Raw genomic sequence first — 25,703 nt, 5'->3', positions numbered from 1 at the left:
GCAAAGCATTTTATACTTAATAGGTACTTAATAAAGATTTTTGGAAGATGTAATAAGTGGTAGCACAATTTTAGACTAGAAATGAAATGGTGAATTTCTAATTAGATTCCCTAGATAATCCATCTTGTGAAGAAAATTACTTATCTTAAGTGATCTTTGAATCACTGCCTTTTTGTAAGCATCTGGGCCTTGGACTCATACTTCGTGACTTTGCAGCCTCTTGAAAAATTAGAACAAAGGAGTGGTGATTAATATTCCTTAAAAGAACAGTAGATTGGAAATGAGTTGTGGGATTAAATACTCCTTCAAAACATTTTCTTCTTGAAATTCTTGACTTGATATATCATCTGAGATCACATTATGATCTCCATATTTTTCATGTGTTGAGTGTCCATAAGGACCTAAAAACCTAACCTTTCAGATATACACGTTTCATAGGGGAAGCAACGTGGCATGGAAAAAACACTTGATTTTGGGTCTTGAGAGACCTATGTTTTAGTCCTGGTATGCCCTAATGAGCCTTGTGGCCTTGAGTCTTAGTTTCTTCTGTCAGATGTTACCAGAACTATTCTTTCCATTTCTACTTTCTTTAAATTAATTCACTTCTCAAACTCTTCTAATATTACTACTTGATTACAATGTCTTTTTCTTGAGGGTTGGGGTGGTGGATACATTTCTTCCCTGCTACCAAAGAGAAAACAGATTGATCTTTTGAATTCTGAACTATAAAAAGCTAAGCCCACTAAGTTGGTCTAGTACCACTATGGTGATTTTGGAGTGGAGGATCCCCAGACTGACTGAGGAAAGATGAACTGTCTTAGGTTGGAAACAGAACTTCAAAATTTAGTTCTGTTTTCTCTTTTTCATCTTGCTCCCCTGAACCCCATTCCTTTTCAAAAGAAAAAAGGAAAGCCCTTGTGACAAATAGGCAGAGGCAAAATAAATTTGTACATTGGCCAACTCCAAAAAAAAAAAAAAGATTTAAATTTGCACCTTGAGTCCATACCTATCTTTTAGGAAGTTTGTAGCTTGCTTCATTATATAGGGCCTTTGAAATCAGTTATTGTATTGATCAGAGTTCTAAGTTTGTCAGAATTGTCTTTAAAGTATCATTCATCTATAAATTGTTCTCCTTGTTACTTGTTACTTGACTCTGTATTATTTCATTGTAGACTTCCCAGGTTTCTCTGAGATGGGCATTTTCATAATTTCTTAAAATAATATTCCAATATATTCATAGCTCCTAATTTGTTAACCATTCCACAGTTAATGGACACCCTTGTAGTTTTCAGTTTTTTGTCATCACAGGAAGCAGCTATAGTAAATATTTTTGTGAAGATGGTTCATTTTCCTCTTTCATTCATTCCTTTGAGGTATATAGGCCATTGGGTGGTATTCCTGAACCTCACTTTTGAGGTTTTGTTTCCTAGAATTGTTTTCTCTTCCACCTGTGCACTAATCTGCCTTTTTTTTGCCCTGAAGCTCCTCTAATATTTGTTCTTTTTTTTCTATATTTGCCAATCTGATATGTAGTAAGGTAGAATCTCAGAGTGGTTTTAATTTGCATTTGTCTAACTAGTGATTTGGAGTACTTTTTCTTATGACTGTGCTTGGATTTCTTCTCCTGAGAATCTACTGTTCATATACTTTGACCATTTAGCCATTGGGAAATTTCTCTTATTCTTAAAAATTTGAATCAGTTCCTTATGTCTTGGGTAAGAGACTTATGTTGTTGCAAAGATTCCCCCTGCCCTCTTTTCCTCTTTCTATTACAAATTTTATATAATTCAGTTTATTCATTTTATCTTCTGTGATCCTCTCTGTTACTTGTTATTTTATGAACTCATCTATTCATAGATGTAAAAGGTAATTTCTTTCTTACTCTTCTAATTTGAACATGATGTCATCTGGGCCATGTATTAATTTAGAACTTTTCTTGGTTTAAAATGTGAGGTGTTTGACTATACCTAGTTTCTTCCAGATGGCATTCCATTTTCCTCAGCAGTTTTTGTTAGTGAATTCTTACCCAAATAGTGCTTGTTTTAAACTTAAATTTTCACTGATTAGTCTCTATTTTCAGTCAGTACTAAATTATTTTAATAATTACTACTTTGTTGTATAATTTGAGATCTGGTACTGTTAGGCTCCCTTTTTTCTCCCTTTTTTCCATTATTTCCATGAGATTTTTAACTTTTTGTTCCTCTGGATGAAATTTGCCCTCTTTAATTTTTTTTTTATAGGTTTTTTTCAAGGTAATAGGGTTAAGTGGCTTGCCCAAGGCCACACAGCTAGGTAATTATTAAGTGTCTGAGGTCAGATTTGAACTCAGGTCCTCCTGACTCCAGGGCTGGACTCCACTGGACTTCACTGCGCCACCTAGCTGCCCCCCTCTTTAACTTTTTGATCTATAAAATAATCCTTTGAAAGTCTGGTTGATATGTCACTGAGTAAGTAAATTATATTGTCCTACCCATGGCAGTTATTATTTCTCTACTTAGGTCTGTATTTGTTTCTTTGGAGGATATTTTGAAGTTGTAGTCACATAATTCCTATGTATGTTTTCGCAGGTAATTTCCCTAATATTTTATAGAGTATGTAGTCATTTTAAATGGAAATTCTCTTTCCATCTGTCCCTACTGGGTTTTATTATAACACATAGAAGTTTGTTGTTGTCTGTATTTGGTTCTATAAGTAGTTGGTCAGTTCACAGATTTTAATTAAATGCCTCCTTTGTACCAGGTAAGTGCTGAGGATACAAAGGAAGACAGAAGGGAACTTCTGCTCTCAGGAACTCACATCAGCAGGAAACAGCTGTGTGAAGAAAACTGTACAAAGGACAAATTAGAAATAATCTAAAAAGGGAAGGAGCTGGAAAGGAAGGAGGTTAGGAAACCATTATTTTTATCTGAGATTTAAAAGAAGCTAAGGAAGTCAGTAGGCAGAAATGAAATTTGGGGAGCCAGTGAAAATGACCAGTTAGGAGATGGAGTGTCTTGTTTGAAATTCAGCAAAGGGGTCAAAGGTTATGTGGGGGAAAGAAGAGTGTCAGGTGTCAGAAGAATAGCCAGTGACAAAGAACTTTGAACTCCAAATAGAGGATTTTATATTTGATTCTGGAGGTAATAGGGAATCACTGAAGTTTATTGAGTAGGAAAAGTTAACTGAGTCAGATTGTTATTTTAAGATCAGTTAGGATAAAGTGGAGTGGGAATCAACAAGCAGGCTGTTGAAATAGTCTAGGTGTGAGGTGATAAGGGCTTGCCCCAGGGTTAGGTGGGAATGTCAGAGAAGAGAAAGGGTGTATGTCAGAGATTGTATGTTTATTTCAATATTTTGTTTATTTTCCCAAATACATTCAAAGATAGTTTTCAGTAATCCTTTTTTATAACATATTTGAGTTTCTCATTTTTCTCCCTCTATCCCTTTTTCCCCTTCCCCTGACAGAAAGCAGTCTTAATATTATACATGTACATACTATATTAATATGTATGTTTATGATTCTTAGACCTAAATATATCCATATTTATCATGTTGTGATAAATATATCTATTTATCATGTGAAAGAAGAATCTAATTGAAAAGGGGAAAAACTATACATAAGACAACTTTTAAAAACTGAAAATAATATGCCTTATTCTACATTAAATTCCATAGTTCCTTCTCTGAATATGGATATTGTTTTCCATTTCAAGTGACAAAGATAATGAGTTCAGGTTTGGGCATTCAGTTCTAGATGTCCAATAAGCAGTTAGAGAAGTATGACTGGAAACTGAATATGTAGATTTGAGAACATTAGCATGGAGATAATAGTTGAATTCATATGAAATGATAGTTGTTAGGTCTTAATAACTTCTTTCCATTTGTACAGTCATTGCCCTCATTGTGACTTATTTTCTTACCTATTTCATTTATCTAATCCTTTAACTTCTTCATGACCCAGTCTTTCTCCTTTCCAAATTTTCCAAAACACTGTTCGGTTTACTGTCTACTGAAAGCATCATAAAAACTCCCCAGCATCATAATCATCCATAGTTCTCCATTGCCTGCTGAATAAAACACTGATTTCAATGCCTTTTCTGAGATAGTTCCAGTCTATCTTTGTAGCCTCAATGCATAATTCTCTCTAGAATCCACTTTGTATCCTGAACAGCCTTTGTTGCTGGGATTTCTTCATTCATTCATTCATTCATTTATTTGCAAGGCAAATGGGGTTTAATGACTTGCCCAAGGCCACACAGCTAGGTAATTATTAAGTGTTTGAGGCTGGATTTGAACTCAGGTACTCCTGACCCCAGGGCTGGTGCTCTTTCCACTGCTCCACCTAGCTGCCTGGGATTTCTTATTTAAATCCCTATAATCATTAAGTTATATGTTGTTTCAGCCATTTGTAAGACTTAACCATTGTATAGAATGCTTATTGAGGAGGTTCTCTCCAGCAATGCAAATGGACAGCATTTTTGTATCTTTTAGTTTTGAATAGTTGCCTCAGGTTAAGTAAAGTCCTGTTCACTATCCCATGCTGTCTCTTCAATCTAGCTTAGAGGTCAGCTCTCTATTAACTGAACCAACCATACTGCTTTTTCTTGACAGCATAGGGAATTAAAAATTGTCATATGAAGATATCCACTCAGGAACTGAGCACTTAATAAATTAGTCTTGTTCAAACACGTGTCCCTAGTTAATACTAGCTTCTTTCCCAATCTGTTCTTTGTGAGTGTCTCTTGCTAGTTATTAAAAGGTATTTCAAGAGGGAGACCTTTAGAAAATTATTGAAACCCTAAAATATTTTTGCAATAATAACCCTTTTATTATCATGTTATATAAGCCAAATATGAATGGAAGGATGTTTTTTGTTGCATTAACATATACTTTTGTTTAAGGTTTTTAAAACATTTTTTAAAATTTATTTAAGGCAATGGGGTTAAATGACTTGCCCAAGTTACACAGGCTATTATTAAGTGTCTGTGGTCATATTTGAACTCAGGTTCTCCTGAGCTTCCGCTGCTCCTCCTAGCTTCCCCATTACCATATGATTTTGTAATAAAATTGCAATCCCCAAATCAAACAACACTTGATGTATTTTTATAAAAGTTAAACTTTGTTTTGAGAATTAGACAATAAGACTTCTGGCTAGGATGGAGGAGAGACCACAGGCACAGTGCTAATCTCCTGATCTTCCCTTATAAATAACATGAAACAAACTTCTTAACAGAAATCCAATCTACAAAACCCAGAAAGAAAAGCCAGGAGAATAACATCCACCTCAGGATCTGTCTTCTAAGATAGTGGGTGAGTCCTGGTGCAGGGGGTGGAATCTGCCAGGGAGTATGACCCAAGAGAACTTGGGAGCCTGGATCAACCTTGGATTAACCTGATTAGTTGAGGGGCTGAAGCCAGGGAGAACCCTACCAGTTTGATCAGTTGTGGGGCCAGAGCCTGATCATCTACTGGGGCTTGGGTCAACTAGGGAGCAGAGACATTGGTGCTGGCAGTGACCCTCAGGAGCTTGCCAGCAGGGCTAGAGGGAGAGTTCCTATGCAGGAGAGCTGTGGACATCCATCCCTGGCCTCCTCTGGTCAGGAGGAACTCAGAGTTCACATCTCCATTTCAGCTGAAGCCTCTTCCTGAAACACACACAGTTACAGACTACCTCTGCCTCAGGTTTCGGCCAAGCAGCAGAACCACCTTAGCTGACTATAGGGAGAGTGATCACCTCATCCCAGGGTATAGCCCACCATTGATTGAAGACAAAAGTATTTAACAACTTCAGCCACTCCCTCTAGGCCAAGGGAAGAGGGCCTCAATCAAGGTCACAGACACTCCAGAGAAAGCAACCAGCACCCCCTACTGTCCAGCTGGAGATATTACATTCAGAGAGCAAAAACCCTAGCGCCCCTACTGGCCATCTGGAGATATTTCACCCAGTAAGTAAAGCCTCCAGGGATCCCAACACCAAACCCCCTGTGAACAGCCCCTGCCCAACACAAGGTTTTAGGATAATGAAGAAAGGCCAGCTCAAAGGAGGGTCTATAGAAAAATTCTTGGAAGGAAAAGGAAAAGGAAAACTCAGACCTAGAACCTCTGAGGTGAATATGACCTGCTCTCCAGCACAGAAAGACTTCCTTGAAGAAATAAGGAAGGAGTTTAAAAATCAATTGGAAAATTTGGGAGAGAAAATTAACACCTTGCAACAAGAAAACAAACAACTGGAAAATACAATTGGACAAATACAAAATGTGAATAATTCTCAGATTCTCAATTGGGCAAATTCAAAAAAGAAAATAAATTCTCTCAAAACCTCAACTGGTCAGATGGAAAGCTCTTTCAAAAATAGAGTTGACCAATTGGAAAAGGAGTTGCAAAAGGTAAATGAAGAAAATTCTTCTCTTAAAAAAATGGAGTTTGTGGAAACTAATGACTTCATGAGACAGCATGTGTCTGTTAAACAAAACCAAAAATAGAAGAAAATGTAAAATACCTCATCAGCAAAACCACTGACCTTGAGAATAGATTGAGAAGGGACAACCTCAGAACTATTGGTCTTCCTGAAAACATTGAGAAAAAAAGGCTAGACTTAATATTACAAAATTTAGTGATGGAAAATTACCCTGATAATCATGGAACCAGAGGGTAAAATAGTTATTGAAAGAATACATTGATCCCCTCCAGAAAGAGATCCTAAAATGAAAACACCAAGGAATGTTGTGGCCAAATTCCAGAACTATCAGATAAAAGAGAAAATCCTGCAAGCAGCCAGAAAGAAACAATTTAAATACCAAGGAATCACAGTAAGGATTACACAGGACCTGGCTGTATCAACATTAAGGGATCAAAGGGCCTCTAATGAGTTATTATGAAGAACAAAGGAGCTTGGAATGCAGCCCAGAATCCACTATCCGGCAAAGCTGAGCCTTCTCTTTCAGGGTAAGAGATGAACATTTAATGAAATGGAAGACTTCCAACAATTCCTGATGAAAAAACTGGAGCTAAATAGAAAATTTGGACATCAAACAGGAGATTCAAGAGACACATAAAAAGGTAAAAATAAAGGGGTAAAGAAAAAAACTGATATCCAATAAGATGAAACTGGCTATATCCCAGCATGGGAAAAAGATACTTATAACTCATAACAATCAGAGAGAATATACTTAACAAGAAGTGATGTACACTCGTGACTTAACCATGACTTCTACCTAATGGGATGAAACTGGCTATATCCCTGCCTGGGAGAAAGATTGTAATAACTCTCGAGAACTGTAACTCTATTAGAGAGAATATACTTTAGTTAGAAGTGATGGATAATCAGGATTTTCTATGACTTGGATAGAATGATTCAAAAACACTTCCTCCTTAAAAGGGAGACAGGAAGGAGATGGCAGATGGGAGGAGGGAGTGGATTGAATGGGGTAAATCTCATTACATTAAGAGGTACAAAAGACCTATGGTAATCAAGGGGAAGAAGGGAGATAAGGAACACCTGAATCTTCTTCTCTTCAGACTTGGCTTAAAGTTAATTTACACATGCACACTCAATTAACTTAAAAAACATCCTACCTTTCAAGTTTTAAAAGGGGAAAAGAAGGGGCAGGGGAGGGAGACAGGGAGGGGGAGAAAAAAGGGACCTAACAGAAGGAAGGGAAGGAAAAAGGGAAAGGGGAAAGAAAGGGGAGGGGGTGGATATAGGAGGGCAAATCCACTGAAGGTAGTGGTATTTAGAATCAAAATACTGGGGAATTATGGATAAAGGGGAAAAAAGCAGCTGCAAAATTAGATAGTGTTAAAAGAGATAAGGAAGGAAACTATATCCTCCTAAAAGCTATACCATAGACAATAAAGTAATTTCAATATTAAATATGTATGCACAACATCCAAACTCTTAGAGGAGAAGTTGAAAGAGCTACAGGAAGACAAAGACAGCAAAACTCTACTAGTAGGAGACCTCAAACTCCTGCTCTCAGATTTAGATAAATCTAATCATAAAATAAACAAGAAAGAAGTTAAGGAGGTAAAAATATTGTTAGAAAACCTAGATATGATAGACTTATGGAGGAAATTAAATGGGGTTAGAAAGGAATATACTTTTTTTTTCCTGTAGTACATGGCACTTACACAAAAATCGATCATGTACTAGGGCATAAAAACCTAATAATCAATTGCAGAAAGGAAGAAATAGTGAATACATCTTTCTCAGATCGCAATGAAATAAAAATTATATGCAATATTGAGCCAGGGACATACAGACCCAGAACTAATTCAAAACTGAATAACCTCATTTTAAAGAATGAGTGGGGGCGGCTAGGTGGCACAGTGGATGTAGCACCGGCTCTGGAGTCAGGTGTACCTGGGTTCAAATCCTGTCAGACACTTAATAATTACCTAGCTGTGTGGCCTTGGGCAAGTACTTAACTCCATTTGCCTTGCAAAAACCTAAAAAAAAAAATAAAGAATGAATGGATCAAACAAAAAATTAGAGAAAGAATTAAATATTTTATCCTAGATAATGACAATAATGAACCAACATACTAAACCTATGGGATTCACTCAAAGAGGCTGTCAGGGGATATACTATCTCTTTAAATGCTTACATGAATAAATTAGAGAAAGAGGAAATCAATGAACTAAATATGCAACTAAAAAAATTAGAGAAAGAACAAATTAAAAACTCCCAATTAAATACCAAATTAGAAATCCTAAAAATTAAAGTAGAAATTAATAAAATCAAAAGCAAGAAAACTATTGAACTTATAAATAAAACCAAGAGCTGGTTTTATGGAAAAAACCAATAAAAATGATAAACTTCTGGTCAATTTGATTAAAAAGAAAGAAGAAAACCAAATTGCTTATATCATAAATGAAAAAGGTGAACTCACCACCAATGAGAAGATTAAAATAATTTGGAATTATTTTGCCCAACTCTATGCCATTAAATTTGACAATCTAAGTAAATATTTACAAAAATATGTTTCCCAGGTTAAATGAAGAGGAGATTAAATACCCAAACAACCCTATCTCAGAAAAAGAAATTCAACAAGCCATCATTGAACTCCCTAAGGAAAAATCTCCAGGGCTAGATGGATTCACAAGTGAATTTTACCAAACATTTAAGGAACAATTGGTTCTAATTCTATAGAAACTCTTTGGAAAAATAGGGGAAGACAGAACTCTGCCTAGCTCATTCTATGACTACAGTATGGTGCTGGTACCTAAACCAGGAAGAGTGAAAACAGAAAGAAAATTATAGATCCATCTCCCTGATGAACGTAGATCCAAAAATCTTAAATAAAATCTTAGCAAAACGATTACAAGTTATCACTAGAATAATACATTATGACCAAGTAGGATTTATTCCAGGAATGCAGATTTGGTTCAATATTAGGAAAACTATTAGGTTTGTTGTTGATATAATTTATTATACTATCAGAAATTATATGATTATATCAATAGAAGCTGAAAAATCTTTTGACAAAGTACAGCACCCAATTCTACTAAAAACGCTAGAGTGTATAGGAATGAATGGACTGTTCCTTAGAATAATACAGTAGTATTTCTCTGAAACCATCAACAAGCATTATATTCAATGGGGAGAGGCTAGAGGCATTCCCAATAAGATCAGGAGTGAAACAAGGATGCCCATTATCACCACTGCTATTCAATATTGTATTAGAAATGTTAGCTTTAGCGAAAAGAGAAGAAAAAAAATGGAAGGAATTAGAATTGGCAAGGAAGAGAGAAAAACTCTCACTCTTTGCAGATGACATGATGGTATACCTAGAGAATCCCAAGAAATCATTCAACAACTTTAGCAAAGTCACAGAATATAAAATAAACCCTCATAAATCCTCTTTTCTAAAATTGACTAGCAAGATACAGCAGGAAGAGTAGAGAAATCCTATTCAAAGTAACCTCAGACAATATAAAATACCTGGGAGTCTATTTGTCAAAAGACTCAGAAACTTTTTCAAAACAATTACAAAATGCTTCTCACACAAATTAAATCAGATTAAATAACTGGGCAAACAACCACTACTAATGGATAGGTCCAGCTAATATAATAAAAATGACACTTCTACCAAAACTAAACTACCTATTTAGTGCCCTACCAATCAAAATTCTAAAAAATTACTTTAATGAATTAGAAAAAATGGTAAGTAAAGTCACATGGAGAAATAAAAAGTCAAGAATTTCTAGGGATTCAATGAAAAATAGTACAATAGAAAGTGGATTAGCCCTACCAAATCTAAAAATATAAAGCATCAGTCATCAACAACTATCTGGTATTGACTAAGAAATAGAGTGGATGGACCAATGGAATAAACTAGGTGCAATAGCAGGAAATAATTATAGTAATCTGCTGTTTGATACCCAAAGAGTCCAGCTGTCAGGATAAAAACTCTATTTGATAAAAATTGCTGGGAAAATTGGAAGTTACTATGGAAGAAACTTGAATTAGACCCAACACCTCACACCCTATACCGAGATAAGATCAAAATGGATACAGGATTTACACATAAAAAGCAATATTATAAGCAAACTAGAAGATCAGGGACTAGTTTACTTGTCAGATCTATGGAAAGGGAAGCAGTTTATGACTAAGGAAGAGATGGAGAACATCACTAAAAACAAACTAGATGATTTTGATTACATTAAGTTAAAAAGTTTTTGCACAGATAAAACCACTGTAGCCAAGATCAAAAGAAATGTAGTAAACTGGGCAACAATCTTTACAATTGGTATTTCTGACAAAGGACTCATTTCTAAAATATACAAAGAATCAGATTAAAAAAATCAGATAAAAAAAAAAGCCATTCCCCAATTGACAAATGGTCAAAGGATATGCAAAGGGAATTTATGGATGAGGAGATCAAAGCAATCCATAGTCATATGAAAAATTGCTCTAAATCATTACTTATTAGAGAAATGCAAATTTAAGCATCTCTGAGGTACCACCTCACACTTCTCAGACTGGCCAATATGACCAGATAGGTTAATGATCATTGTTGGAAGGGTTGTGGGAAATCTGGGGCACTAATACTTTGTTGGTAGAGCTGTGAACTCATCCAACCTTTCTGGAGAGCAGTCTGGAACTATGCCCAAAGTGCAACAAAAATGTGAATACCCTTTTGATCCAGCAATACCTCTACTGGGTCTATACCCTGAAGAGATTATGGAAAAGGCTAAAAACATCACTTGTACAAAACTATTCATAGCAGTCCTGTTTGTGGTGGCAAAGAATTGTAAATCAAGTAAATATCCTTCAATTGGGGAATTCCTTAGCAAAATGTGGTATATGTATGTCATGTAACAGTATCGTTCTATTAGAAACCCAGGAGGGTTGGGAATTCAGGGAAGCCTGGAGGATTTTGCATAAACTCATGCTGAGCAAGATGAAGTAGAACCAGAAAAACATTGTATACCCTGACAGCAACAATGAGGTGCTGATCAACCTTAATGGATTGCTCATTCCATCACTTCAACAATCAGGGACAATTTGGGGCTGTCTGTGATGGAGAATACCATCTGTATCCAGAGAAAGAACTGTGGCATTTGAACAAAGACCAAGGACTATTACCTTTAATTCAGGAAAAAAAAAACCTGATATCTTGTTGTCTGATCTTGCTATCTCTTTTACTTTATGTTTCTTCCCTTAATAATATGATTTCTCTCTGATCACATTCTATTTGGATCAATGTATACCATGGAGACAATGTAAAGACTGGCAAATTGCCTTCTGTGGGGGTGGGGTGGGGGGAGGGAAGTAAGATTAGGTGAATATTGTAAAATTCAATAAATAAAATATTTAAAAAAAGAATTAGAAGATAAAATTATCTATATTTTGTTAAGATGAATTTATTTAATTTTAGATTTTATTTCCAAGTCATATTCATTATTCACTATTAGCAACAAAATGTACCCTTATTTAAGTTTGTTCAATTTTATGTGTTTCTTTTTCCTCTATTCATTGTGCTTGGGTGATGAAGATCTCCTGTGTTTTCTTTTTTAATCCTGATCTTTTTTTGTCCTTTTGCCATTAGCCATTTGTGTTTTCCTTTTTTAAATCTATCCTTTCATTCTTTCAAAGTATATCTCAGGGCATTATCTCATTCATGAAGCTTCTCCTGCTAACTCTTCTTTCAAGTGACCTTAGTCAACCTCAGTCCTTTGCTTTATGTCTCCTGGAGTGCTTGAAATTCTTCTTAATAACTTTCATATTCTCATGTGAATTTTTCTATTTATTTGGAGTTTTACTGCCTTTTTTTTTCTAGCATCTTAGCATTATAAGGTTTTAGAACAAAGGGGGAAAACATGATAACTGTAGTCAGTATTTTGAGGGACTGTTAGATAGAAAAGTGAAATTGTTTCCTTATCACAGTATGTTTCCTATCATGCTGGATGATGACATGTCCTGAGGTGTTATAGAGATGATTCCTGTTCAGTTATGAGATGTTCTAGAGATGTCCTTCAATCTCTTGATTCTGTGATTTCAACAGAATATTATTTACTGTATGTGTCTAACATTGTTCCTATGGAATTAATCTCCTCTAATGTTTTATTAACAACATATTTTCTAAACATTAATGAATGCTATTATTTATGTTGTACTTCTAATAGTTATCTTTTAGAATATGTAATTTATAAATATACCAAATAATGTAGATCTTATTAGTCAAGGTTTAGAAGATGTCTTCGAACAGTTTTTAGAATTTGACATTAGGCCAAAATCTGTGTTATATTTCAATTCATTACTAATGTAATTTAACAAAGATCTTATTTCTTGTGATATTTCACATGTCTTTTATCCTTAAAGGAAAATAGCATTTTATGTATGCTCTATGCATCATTAATGGAAAACTTATACAACTTTTGTTTCTATTTTTAAGCTTTCAGAAGAAGAGAAAATCCAGCGTTACAGCATTCTTTCTGAACTTTATGAACTAATTGGTTTCCATCGTAAATCTGCATTTTTCAAGCGGGTAGCTGCAATGCAATGTGTGGCCCCCAGTATTGCTGAGCCTGGATGGAGGGCTTGCTACAAATTGCTCTTGGAGACTCTTCCTGGCTATAGTTTGTCACTGGATCCTAAGGACTTCAACAAAGGTAAGTTCCAATCTGGTTGGAGGAAAAGATATTTATTAATTCAGTAATTGGGTAGAATGAGGTCTTTTTTTTTTTGTCCAAATCCAGCTTATATGAAACCTGATTGCTAACTATTATGGCTATATGACTTTTTTTTGTTGTTGTTTCAATAACAAATCAGCAAGCTTTTATTTATTATGTACTTTGTGTGTACTCTGCTAAGTTCTGGGGATACAAAGAAGGACAAACAACAGTGCTAGCTCACAGCTGAATAGGGGAGACCACTGGCAAACAACTGCAACATGTAAGAGATATGCAGGGTAAAGTGGATGTGGTATCAGAGAGGAAGCTAGCAGTGAGAGGATAGCTAGTGTGTGTGCGTGTGTGTGTGTGTGTGTGTGTGTGTGTGTGTGTGTGTGTGTGTTACTTTGTCCTTCTTGAGAAAGATAACTTTATGAATATGATCCCTTTTTTTCAGGGACAGTCTGTATCACTATCTCTATCTATCTACAGGGTATGGTGAAGACCTTAGTAAAGTTTTAAGCTGTTAAAACTGTGGACAAAGGCAATTAATATTAAACTTTAACATTGCATTAAGACTTTGCAATACTCTGTATAATAAACTTTTGTATGTACTTTCGTACATTCCCTTAGATGTATATGTAAATGCATATAACTGCGACTACTTTAGTGGTTTTTGATTTGTTTAGGGAATACTCAGGTAAGGAGACTCTTTCTCCTAATGTAGCCAGGCACCTTCTTTCAAACTTAAAGTCTTAGAGAGTTGCCTAAGGCACTGAGAGATGAAAGGATTTGCCTAGGATCACATGGCCAGTTTGTATCAGAAGTGGGATTAAATTCAGGTCTTTTGTTCATATTGCCCAACACTATGCTATGCATGTGATAGAAACTACTAAGGCATATATGTACACACGTACATTTTTATATATGTATGTATACACACATATACATATATATGACAGAAACAACTAAGATATATATGTATAAGTATATACATATACGTATATATACACACATATGACTCTGGGAGAGAGAAAGATAAGATATGGTCCTTCCCTCACAGATTTAATAGCTTTTTTTTTTAAAGTTTTTTTTTTCTTTTTTTGCAAGGCAATGGGGTTAAGTGGCTTGCCCAAGGCTACACAGCTAGGTAATTATTGTCTGAGGCCGGATTTGAACTCACCTACTCTTGACTCCAGAGCCAGTGCTCTATCCACTAGCCACCCCAGGTTTAATAGCTTTTACAAGACTTTTCTACCCAGATTGTTTCTTGGTTCTTTGATTTAAGTTTTTAGTGACATGGAAATACCAATGCAGTTTGGAAACTAAATTTTCTAATCAAACACTTTTCATTGTTTAAAATGAGACTGAAAACAGTTTTTGATTACTAATTTTGTTTAGGCACCTTGGTAGTACCATGGATTGAACAATGGATTTAGCTAAGTTCATATTCTACCTCAGACTCTTGTTTTTTTTTTTTTTTTGGTGGGTAATGGAGTTAAGTGATTTATCTAAGGTCACACAGCTATTAAGTGTCAAGTGTCTGAAGCTGAATTTGAACTCAGGACCTCCTGACTCCAAGGTGATGGTCTGTTCACTGTACCACCTAGCTGCCCCTCTATCTTAGACTCTTATTAGTGTCACTGGGAGGGTCACTTAACCCTATCTCTGTTTCAGTTTGCTAATCTATAAAATTTGGATACTCATACCTTACAGGGTTGTTGTGAAGATCAAATGAGGTAATATATGTAAAATATTTAGTAAACTTTCAAGCACTCTAGAAATGTTAATTGTTATAAAAAGTGGGGAAAAAGGAATCATAACTTCAAAATACTTGATATAGATTGGTGATAATAATTATGAGTAAAATTTGTATCATTTAATATTTTATAAATTATTTTTATATCCATGATCTCTTTTGGACTTCTCAGTTACCTTTCTGTAGAAGTTAGGCAGGAATTATTATTCATTTTTCAAAGTGATTAAATAATTTCATAGAGATGATTAAAGAAATTAAATCATCAACTTTAAAGTAAAATTAAAATTTTTGATGTTCTTACGTTGCTTTGCACAGCTTAGATATTAAGTAAATGTTTAATAATATTTATACTGATATAAACATTTATATTTTCTAAAGTCAAAGCATGGTACAATGTTTTCCTTAACTATAGTAGGTGCTCCAAAATTGTTTATTGAATTGAATTGGATTGAGCCTTTTCTTAAATAAGAATGTGGGAACTGGGGGGGGGGGCGGTGGCTATGTGGTGCAGTGGATAAAGCACCGGCCCTGGAGTCAGGAGTACCTGGGTTCAAATCCGGTCTCAGACACTTAATAATTACCTAGCCGTGTGGCTTTGGGCAAGCCACTTAACCCCATTTGCCTTGCAAAAACCTAAAAAAAAAATGTGGGAACTGAAAGGGATTGTAGGGCTAGTTCCAAGCTGAAATCTAAGCTTTTGTTCCATGGTCCTAGTTTTGCCTTTGGCCCTGCTTTAACTTGTAGTCTTTGCTCAGTCTTTTCTTTTCAGCCTTAGCTCAGAGGATGACCCCCAAAATAGAGGAGATATTTTTTTTAACCCTTATAGTAAGGAAAAGCTTTATCCTGAAGTATGAAAATGATTGATCATTTTGATACAGAAGAAGAAATTAGTCAGACTGCTTATTTAGCATCACATAGTTGGAAAAAGCCAGGTTATGTATATTTCTGTTGAACTAGATGCTATTGGAGTTGTAGAGATATAGCATAATAATAATACTCCCAATAATGCTCCCAATAATATTTCCGATTTATATAATGTTGAATGATTTATAAAATGCTTCATTGCAACAACCAGTAAAACTTGGTAGAATGAGTATTAGTCTTTCTATTTTACTGATGAAAAAAAAAGTATCATAGAAAAGTGAGGTGACCAGTCCTTCATTATGAGGAGAGTAGTACTTGAAACTTACTCCTGCTCCAAGTTCAATTTTTTTTACCACCCTATACTTTCTCTGCTGTCTGAACTATTTACAATTTATTGGATGAATGTCTTATTTTTTCTCACCCTTCTTAATTCTTTTATTTTTTCTTTCTTTTTTTTTTTTTAGGGTTTTTTTGCAAGGCAAATGGGGTTAAGTGGCTTGCCCAAGGCCACACGGCTAGGTAATTATTAAGTGTCTGAGACCGGATTTGAACCCAGGTACTCCTGACTCCAGGGCCGGTGCTTTATCCACTACTCCACGTAGCCGCCCCTCTTAATTCTTTTTTTTTTAAAATTAATATATTTTTCCAGCTACATGCAGAGATCATTTTCAACAATTATCTTTCTGTAAGGTTTTTTTGTGTTTCACATTTTTTCTCCCTCTGTCCCTTGACTACCCCCCTCCTCTTGACAAAGAGCTATTTATAATCTTTGTTATAAATGTATAACTATGTTTAACTTATTTCCATATTAATCATGTTGTGCAAGAAGAATCAGAACAAAAAAAGAAAAAAATGAGAGGGAAAAACACCATAAAACATTAAATAGATTTAAAACATTGAAGTACTAAACTTTTGTGTGCATTCAGATTCAGTAGTTTCTTTGGATGTGGATGGTATTTTCTATCATAAGTCCTTTAGAATTGTCTGATTATTGTATTGTTAAGATTAACAAGTTTATCATAGTTGATCATCACACAGTGTTGCTGTTAATGTGTACAGTGTTGTTCTGGTTCTGTTCTCTTTACTCAGCATCAGTTCATGTGAGTCTTTTCAGATTTTTATGAAGTGCTCCTACTCAGCTTTCTCCTGTGCTTCAACTATAAAAGCTCCCTCTACCTGCTCTATAAGCTGAGAAGGTTCATATGAGTATTATCAGTGTCATTTTACTATGCAGGAATACATGCAGTTTATCATCATTAAATCTCTCATATTTTCCCCCTCTCCTCCAATCTCGATGCTTCACATGAGTCCTGTATCTGAAGATCAAACCTTCTGTTCAGCTCTGACCATTCCAAAAGGAACATTTGAAATTCCCCTGGTTCATTGAAAGTCCATCTTTTTCCCTGGAAGAGGACGTTCACCCTTGCTGGGTAGTTCATTCTTGGCTGCATTCTAAGCTCTTTTGCCTTCCAGTATATTATATTCCACGTCCTACGAGCTTCCAATGTAGTTGCTGCTAAGTCCTGTGTGATCCTCACTGCAGCTCCATGATATTTGAACTGTGTCCTTCTGGCTGCTTGTAATATTTTTCTCTTTGACTTGGGAGTTCTGGAACTTGGCTATAATATTCCTAGGGGTTGGTTTTTTGGGATCTCTTTCTCTGGGGAATCGATGGGTTCTTTCCATTTCTATTTTGCCCTCTGCTTCTAGAATATCAGGGCAATTTTCCTGTAGTAATTCTTTGAAAATGATGTCAAGGCTCTTTTCCTGATCATGACTTTCAGGTATTCCAGTAATTTTTAAATTATCTTTCCTAAGTCTGTTTTCCATATCAGTTGTTTTTTTCAGTGAGATATTTCACATTTTCTTCTAATTTTTCATTTTTTTGGTTTTGAAGTATTGATTCCTGATTTCTGTTAAATTCACCAATCTCCCTGAATGCTATTCTTTGTCTGAAGGATTTGTTCTCCTCAGAGAGTTTTCTTATCTCTTTTTCCATCTGGCCAATTTTGCTTTTTATTTTTACTTTTTTTAAATTTATTTTTTTATTCCCATTTTGCACAAATTCTTCTTCTACATTAATAAAATACTCCTGTTCACAAGCAAACAAAACACCCCTCCTCATCCCCCATGAACATAGATAGACTTGTTTGGGCGAAAAAAGTAAAGGGGAGAGGAAAAAAACCAAAATAAAAAAAATAACAATAGCAATAATTGTAGGAATGGCCAGGTGGCACAGTGGACGAAGCAACAGCCCTGGAGCCACGAGCACCTGAGTCCACATCCAGCCCCGCAAACCCAACAATCACCCAGCCGTGTGACATGCAAGCCACCTGATCCCCACTGCCCTGCAAAAACCAAAAAAAAAAAAAAAAAAGACCGAAAATTAAACAAAACAGCAATAATAGTAGGGGTGGCTGGGTGACAGACAGAGCACTGGCCCTTGAGCCAGGAGCACCCAGGTCCAAATCCAGCCCCAGACACCCAAAGATCACCCTGCTATGTGGCCCCAGGCAGGTCACCCAGCCCCACTTGCCCTGCACCCTCCCCCAAACAATCATAACAATAAATGTTCTTGAGTCTTTGCTCCAACACCAACAACTCTGTCATGGGTGGATCTCATTCTTTATGATAAGTCCATCACAAAAGTTATTTCCATATTTTTCCACCGTTGCCATTGCTGATCGCAACTCCCTCCTTTCTTATTTCTCCACTACCATGTACTCTGTTTTCTCTCTCCTTTCACTCTGACTCTGCTGTAGGTTAGCTGAGTGGCGCAGCAGACAGATCCCTGGTCCCAGGGCCAAGAAGCCCTGAGCCCCCATACTACCCCTTAGGCCCAGAATCCACCCAGCCCTGTGGTCCTGGGCAGGCCTTCCATTCCCAGCCCCTTGCAAGAAGTAAAAAAGAAAATGTGTTATATCTGGTCACTCTCCCCCCATGGTCCATCCTCTCCTCCTTTATTCACACCCCCACCCCTTCCCCCTGCTCCCCCCTCCTTCTTACTCCAGATGTCTATACCCCATTGAGTATATTTGCTGTTTCCTCTCCTAGCCATCTCTGATGAGAGCAAAGGTTCCCTCATTCCCCCTTTCCTCCCCCCTTCCATATCATTGCAATAGCTCATTGTAATAAAAAAAATCTTATTATGTGAAATATCTTGGACTATTCCCCCTCTCCTTTTTCTTTCTCCCTTTCCATTTCCCTTTTTTCCTATTGACTCCATTTTTACACCATATTTTATCTTCAAATTCAGCTTTCTCCTGTGCTTCAACTATAAAAGCTCCCTCTACCTGCTCTATTAACTGAGATAGTTCATATGAATATTATCAGTATCATTTTTTCTATACATGCAGTTCATCCTCATTAAGTCCCTCATATTTCCCCCCCTCTCCTCCAATCTCCATGCTTCACCTGGGTCCTGTATCTGAAGATCAAACCTTCTGTTCTGCTCTGGCCATTCCAAAAGGAACATTTGAAATTCCCCTGGTTCATTGAAAGTCCATCTTTTTCCCTGGAAGAGGACATTCATCCTTGCTGGGTAGTTCATTCTTGGCTGCATTCTAAGCTTTCTTGCCTTCTGGTATATTGTATTCCAAGCCCTACGAGCTTCCAATGTAGTTGCTGCTAAGTCCTGTGTGATCCTGACTGCAGCTCCACGATATTTGAACTGTGTCCTTCTGGCTGCTTGTAATATTTTCTCTTTGACTTGGGAGTTGTGGAACTTGGCTGTAATATTCCTAGGGGTTGGTTTTTTTGGGATCTCTTTCTCTGGGGAATCGATGGGTTCTTTCCATTTCTATTTTTCCCTCTGCTTCTAGAATATCAGGGCAATTTTCCTGGAGTAATTCTTTGAAAATGATGTCAAGGCTCTTTTCCTGATCATGACTTTGAGGTATTCCAATAATTTTTAAATTATCTTTCCTAAGTCTGTTTTCCATATCAATTGTTTTTTCAATGAGATATTTCACATTTTCTTCTAATTTTTCATTTTTTTTGTTTTGAAGTGTTGATTCCTTATTTCTGTTAAATTCATCTATCTCCCTGAATTCTATTCTTTGTCTGAAGGATTTGTTCTCCTCAGAGAGTTTTCTTATCTCTTTTTCCATCTGTCCAATTTTGCTTTTTAAAGCATTCTTCTCCTCAATAACTTTTTTGAACTGTTTTATCCATTTGACCTAAGCTGGTTTTTAGCATGCTATTTTCTTCAGAATTTTTTTGGATTTCTTTGACTAGGCTGCTGACTTCATTTTCATGTTTTTCCTGCATCTCTCTCCTTTCTTTTCCCAGTTTTTCTTCTAACTCCCTTATTTGATTTTCAAAGTCTTTTTTGAGCTCTGTCATAGCCTGATCCCAGTTTCTGTTTTTCTGGGAGTCTTTAGATGCAGGAGCTTGTGTTTCTTCATCTTCAGACTGAGTATATTGATCCTTCTTGGGTTCATATATAATGTATTTCTCAATGGTGTTTCTCTTTTTTCTCTGCTTGCTCATTTTCCCAGCCTAAGCCTGTTTTTGGGGTGCTTCCTGAGCTTTTGGGGCACTCCCACAAGGGTCTCAGTGTGTGAGGCTGTGTCCTCCCTCCTGGTCTGAATAACCATATGCGCTCTGGTCTTCCACGGGGCTGAGGTGGAGGGGGGCCGCTGCTGTTCTATGGAGGGGCCTAGACTGCGATCAGTATCTGAATGTGGTCAGAGCCCCAGAGTCCTGTTCCAGGGGCAGAGGACTGACCTCTGCAGTCTCCCTCTCTCTCTTCACTCCTCTCCCTCAGCTCAATGGGCTCATGTCCTGGAGGCTCCTGCTTAGGGGGCTCTGCCTGCTTCTGTTCCTGGATCTGGGCTGCCGACAGACCATGCTGCTCGCTGTGTGCCCTGAGGGCTGGGCTCCACGTGCTCGCTCTGGCAGAGGTCCCCCTGCTGTTCCCCCACTTCGTGCCCGGTGCTCCCTGGGGTATAGCTCAGGAGACTCCCCCCCTGCTGTGAGCTGGGGCTCCCAGCGCCCTGGGGCTGCCTCCAGAAGCTGAAGTTCTTTCACTCTGTCGGGCTGCCCCTCCAACCCCGGGGAGCAGAGCCTTTCTGCTCTTTTTCCAGGTTACCTTGAGTAGGAGAACTGCCTCACTGGGACCTTCTGTGGGTTCTGTCTCTTGAAAATTTAGAGTCCTTCGTTTTGAAGCTTTATGAGAGAGCGCCTAAGACAGGATCAGTTCTTCTCGCCATCTTGGCTCCACCCCCTCCAAAGCTTCAGTCTTAAGAAGGTTCTCAGGACTCCTGTGGTGGCAGGAAAGGAAAGAAGCTATATAGAAACACATCTGAATTTCCAGAATTTTAAAAGACATTCTCCATTCATCCTTATGATACAGGCCTGCAAGGCAGATAATGTGGACTTTATTGGCAAAATTTTATAGATGAGATTACTGAGGCTTCATTTAACTAACTTGCTGAAGGTCACACAGCTAGGAAATGGTTGGAAAGGGACTTGAGCTCTATGTCTTTTGTGTTTTATTTTGTCTTTTTTTTTCATCTTTCTTTACAAATCAAATTCTGTAGCTTTTTTCTTGTGTCATATTCTGTGTTTATTCTGGCATCTTCCCAGTCCACGCAATCTTCCTTGTTACAAAGAAAAATTCTTTAAGAGAAACCACGGTGACTAAGTTTGACAGCATATACAAAATTTCTGTATTTCTTTACTGTAAGGAAGGTCTGTTTCCTCATCTGTCTTTTAGGCATTATTTAGTTTCATAGTATTTCAGCATCTTTTTGTTTATCATATTGTGTATTGTTCTCCTGGTTACATTGTTTATCACCTCTTCCCAGTCTTGTGCTGTTTTTTTTTTTTAATTGTACACATTCACTTTATGTTCTGGTGAAATCATAGGCCATTATATTCTTATACATCAGTTTGTTCATCTATTGTCTCCCCTGTAAATGGGCATTCACCTGATTTCCAGTTTGCTATCAGAAAAAGTGAATATTTTGAATACCTATGGGGTCTTTGTTTTGTACTTGCTACCGTAACAGAATTCTTTCCTGAAGGAAAAAAAATCGCAACAACTCTACTCTCCCCCCCCCCCGTGTGTGTGTGTGTGTGTGTGTGTGTGTGTGTGCTTTTATTTTATTACTTTCATCTTTTTTGGGAGAAGAACTAAATTCAGTTATTTTGGATGATTCAAGTGTCCTTTGTGGCCCCTAACCTCCCAACTTCATAGGTGTTTTTATTGCAACGTGGCTCTAAACATCTTTCTTGATGTATTTGTAGGTCTGCATTCTGGAATTATCTGCCAGAGTGACATGGTCCCTAAACTCCCAACTTCCTAGTTGCTTTTATCACATTGTAGCTCTAAACACCTTTCTTGATGTAATTGTAGGTCTGCATTCAGGTGGAGAAATGATGAAACTAGAACAAAACCTCTAAACTGTACAGACGTACTCATAAATGTGTTGCTGCAGCATTTTATTCTGGCAGTTGAGATGTGACAGGGAAACAAATAATAGCCAAGAAAGATTAATGTGGCCTTGCCCTGATAAGCTTCTATGATACCAGCAAATACTTTTTTTCTTTGGATATACTCAATACATTAATAAACTGAAGATGGTAAGACACTAAGCACTTTTGTTGTCTGCTGTCAGTGCATTTACTGCTGACCCTTTGGTGGAACTATTTAGAGAAAAAACTCTTTGTCTGCAGGATTTTGTAATACAACATAACATTTCCAGGAGGGAGAAAAGTTGTATTTGTTTATTGCTTGGAATTGTGAAATAACTTGGGGGGGAGTTCTTCCTGGAACTTTTGATTTTGCTTCAGGCTTGTTAGGGAGTTTTGGGTAGCAGGTAGGGACTGGATGATCAGTATGTTTTGGTGCCAGAGGTAAATGAAAGCTTAAATTGCAGATACTTTTAAATATAAATTTATTAATTTCTTTTGACCAGAACAGCCTCTGTAAGGGAGATATTGCCCCTCCATAGTTTTAGTCTGTGGCTTTTTTTTCCTGTCTCTTTTTTTCTTCTTTGGCACAATTATCCTTTCACAACTTATCACAAGCAGAAATCATTCACTTCTGAATTATTTCTACAAAGTTCAACTTCCCAAATTATTCTTACCCACCAGTATTTTATAGTGGGGCCTGAATTTGGAATCACAAACCTAGGTTTCTAGTCCTAGCTCTGCCATTTGCTAGTGGTATACTTTTTCAAAAAGTTACTCAAATTCTTTGTGCTCCAGACTATTAAGGGAGATAATTTTTGCACTGCCCATTTCACATCAATAAGTTGTTGTGAGAATCAAATAAGTAATATATGTGAAAATGTAACTGTAAAGAATTCAAAATATTTCATTACATAAAAATAAAGAGTAACTGTAATCTACTTGATTTGTACTTGGGAAGAAAGGCAATCTAATTTTTGAGAACAGAAATGTTTAAATTTAAATTTAAAGATTAAAAACAAAGTTCAGACTTGAGCTTTAATCAGCGTAGGGATCTCCTGGTGGGAATCTGCTTCTACCAAGCAGATTAGAACTTTCTCAGCAATTCAGCGTATAGTCCAAGAGTAACCTGGGGTACTGAGTTGATTAAGTGACTTGATCAGGGCCACAAATTCTGGATTACATCCAGGTCTTCTTGCCTCTATTGCCACACTACTACCTCTCTTATCTCTTATCATTTTTTTTTTAAGATTAAGCAACAAAATTGTTTTAAATTGATTTTTTCACTGAGGGCAGGATGCTTTATAGATAGCATATGTATACAGTCAGTCCGGAGTCATATACTTTGTTCAGAATTCAATGTGTTCTCAACTGAAGGGAAAATTAATTAGCATTTTTTATGAGACAGCTGGGAAGCACAAAGGTAGAGAATGGACCTATAGTCAGGAAGACCTGAGTTCCAATTCAGACAAAAATATCAGCTAGGCTTGTGGTCCCTGACAAAGCCACTTAACCTCTGTTTATCTTAGTTTCCTCATCTATAAAATGGGCAAAATAATAGCCTCTCCTCTCTCTCTCCCTCTCTCTCTCTCAGAGTTGTTGTAAAGGATAAATAATATAATTGTAAAATACTTAGAATGGTGCATAGTATTTAATACATGATGTTATTATTAATATTTTGTTCATATTGAGATTGCATGGCTTTTGGTCTTTCTGTTTTGTCTTTTTTTTGTCCATGAGGAATTTCGTCTTTGTTAGGAGACCAAAAAGATTTGTCAGTGGCCAAGGTATTAGCTGCAATAAATCCCCAAACTGGAAACTTACTTTAAGAATTAAAATATTGTGTTTCAGTGTGACCAATATGGAAATATGTGTAACATAACTGTACATATATAATTTTTATCAGATTACACACTATCCTAGGGTTGAGGGAGCGGAAAGGTAGTAGGGAGAAAAGTTTACAAAAATTAATGTTGAAAATTACCTTTACAAGTGATTTGAAAAAAATAAATAAATTAAAAATATTATGCTTGAAAAATTTGTACTTTGGCAGTTTATTGGGCTAATACACTTTTCTAGTTGTAGTGCAGATATGTCTTAACAAAACGTCTTTTTATTTTATTCCTATAAAATTACCCTTCCTGGGGTAATTTGAATTAGACAAGTTATGGCTTAGCCAGTGCTAATGTTCAGCAGTGCTATAAAACCTGGGCTTGCTTGTTGTTAATCCTCTTCTGTGCTAGCTGAATCTTTATGTATTTTTTTTCAGCAATACCATATTTGGTCCAATTTGAAAATTAGAAAATAGACTTAATAGGATAATATTGAAGTTAATTTAATTGGATCTTCTTGCATTCACGACTAAATTAGATAAAACATTTGTTAAATCTCTAAAGAAAATTCATTGCTTTGCTTTTTGGTGCCTCTGCTCCACTGACATAATTTTAGAGGACTTTCTTTTTCCCTTACCTATAACTGTTATACTAAAGGTACTATGCTACTATTTTCTTGTTTTAAAGGATTCCTGAGAGACCAGGGGGTATTGTGAATTGGTGGTAGAGATTTTTATAGGGATTTAGCTTCATGAAAAATAGCATAGATCCTGCTTTTAGGCATCTCTAGTTTGCTTGGAAGGGAAGGGGAAGAAATACAATATGTAACAAATAAGTATGATACAGACAGAATGTGATTGGATCAGATGGATTATAAACTTTTTTGTAAGAAAAGATATTTATATTTAAGAAATCATAGATATACAAAGTTTTGAAATCTACCTTCGGTTAATGATGTTGCAGGAATGTAAGATATCACAAATTTCTGAGGGAAATCACCTCATTTTTACAAATCTTTATATCCCCAATGGTCAAAGAATTGATGATTATTTCTTGTCTTAGACTTATCCTAATAATTCAGTTGCAAAATATCTTTTCTTGAATTACTTATGTTGAGTTATAGGTTACATTATTTATCTGTCATGAAGGTTTAGAGGGTGTAACTGGAGTCCCCAAAGGGACTTGCTGAGGGAGCCAGGAGTTGCCTTAGATCTTGTGAGTCCAAGTTAAGTGCTCTTCTGCTAGACATTGTTGGACATGTACCTGAAGACCTTGATAACATACAGAATCCTAATGTTCCCTTCTACCTGGCATGTATGTCTTGAATCCATGATTTTAAAATTTTTGTTGAAGGGAATACAGTATAGTGGAAAGTTGAAGTTATGGAGTTGGGAAGGACAAGATTAGCATCTGATTGGGTCTGTGAGATGAAGGTATGTTGAGGTGTGAACCTGGGAATGATGGTGATCCCTACAAAAAAAAAAGCTGGTAAGTTCAGAGAAAGTTGAGTTAAAGAGAAAGATAAGGCCTGTTTTGTACGTTGGTTTTGAATCCAGATTCTGTTACCCACATCACTAACTGTATCTATAAAAGAAGTGCTTGGATCAGTTGATCTTTAAGGACTTTTTCTAGTTGTAAGTTCCATGATTCTTTGATAGTGGAAATATTTTTTTTGAATCACCAAATTTCTACATAGTTCATCATTATGTAACATGCATTTCAAAAAGGCTAATTGT

General features: G+C 36.4%; 1 protein-coding gene across 2 annotated transcripts in view; it reads left to right on the top strand.

Annotated features, from left to right (window-relative positions):
* Positions 1-25,703, top strand: part of TRAPPC9 (trafficking protein particle complex subunit 9) — a 1,041,075-nt gene that overhangs the window by 80,972 nt on the left and 934,400 nt on the right. For both annotated transcript variants that reach the window (XM_074202721.1, XM_074202720.1), the window contains exon 8: positions 12,879-13,095. In XM_074202721.1, the coding sequence (XP_074058822.1) occupies positions 12,879-13,095 (217 nt within the window). The remainder of the gene's footprint in view (positions 1-12,878; positions 13,096-25,703) is intronic.

The sequence above is a fragment of the Macrotis lagotis genome, chromosome X (assembly GCF_037893015.1).
Source record: "Macrotis lagotis isolate mMagLag1 chromosome X, bilby.v1.9.chrom.fasta, whole genome shotgun sequence".
Classification (NCBI taxonomy): Eukaryota; Metazoa; Chordata; class Mammalia; order Peramelemorphia; family Peramelidae; genus Macrotis; species Macrotis lagotis.
This window is presented reverse-complemented; position numbering and strand designations above follow the sequence as displayed.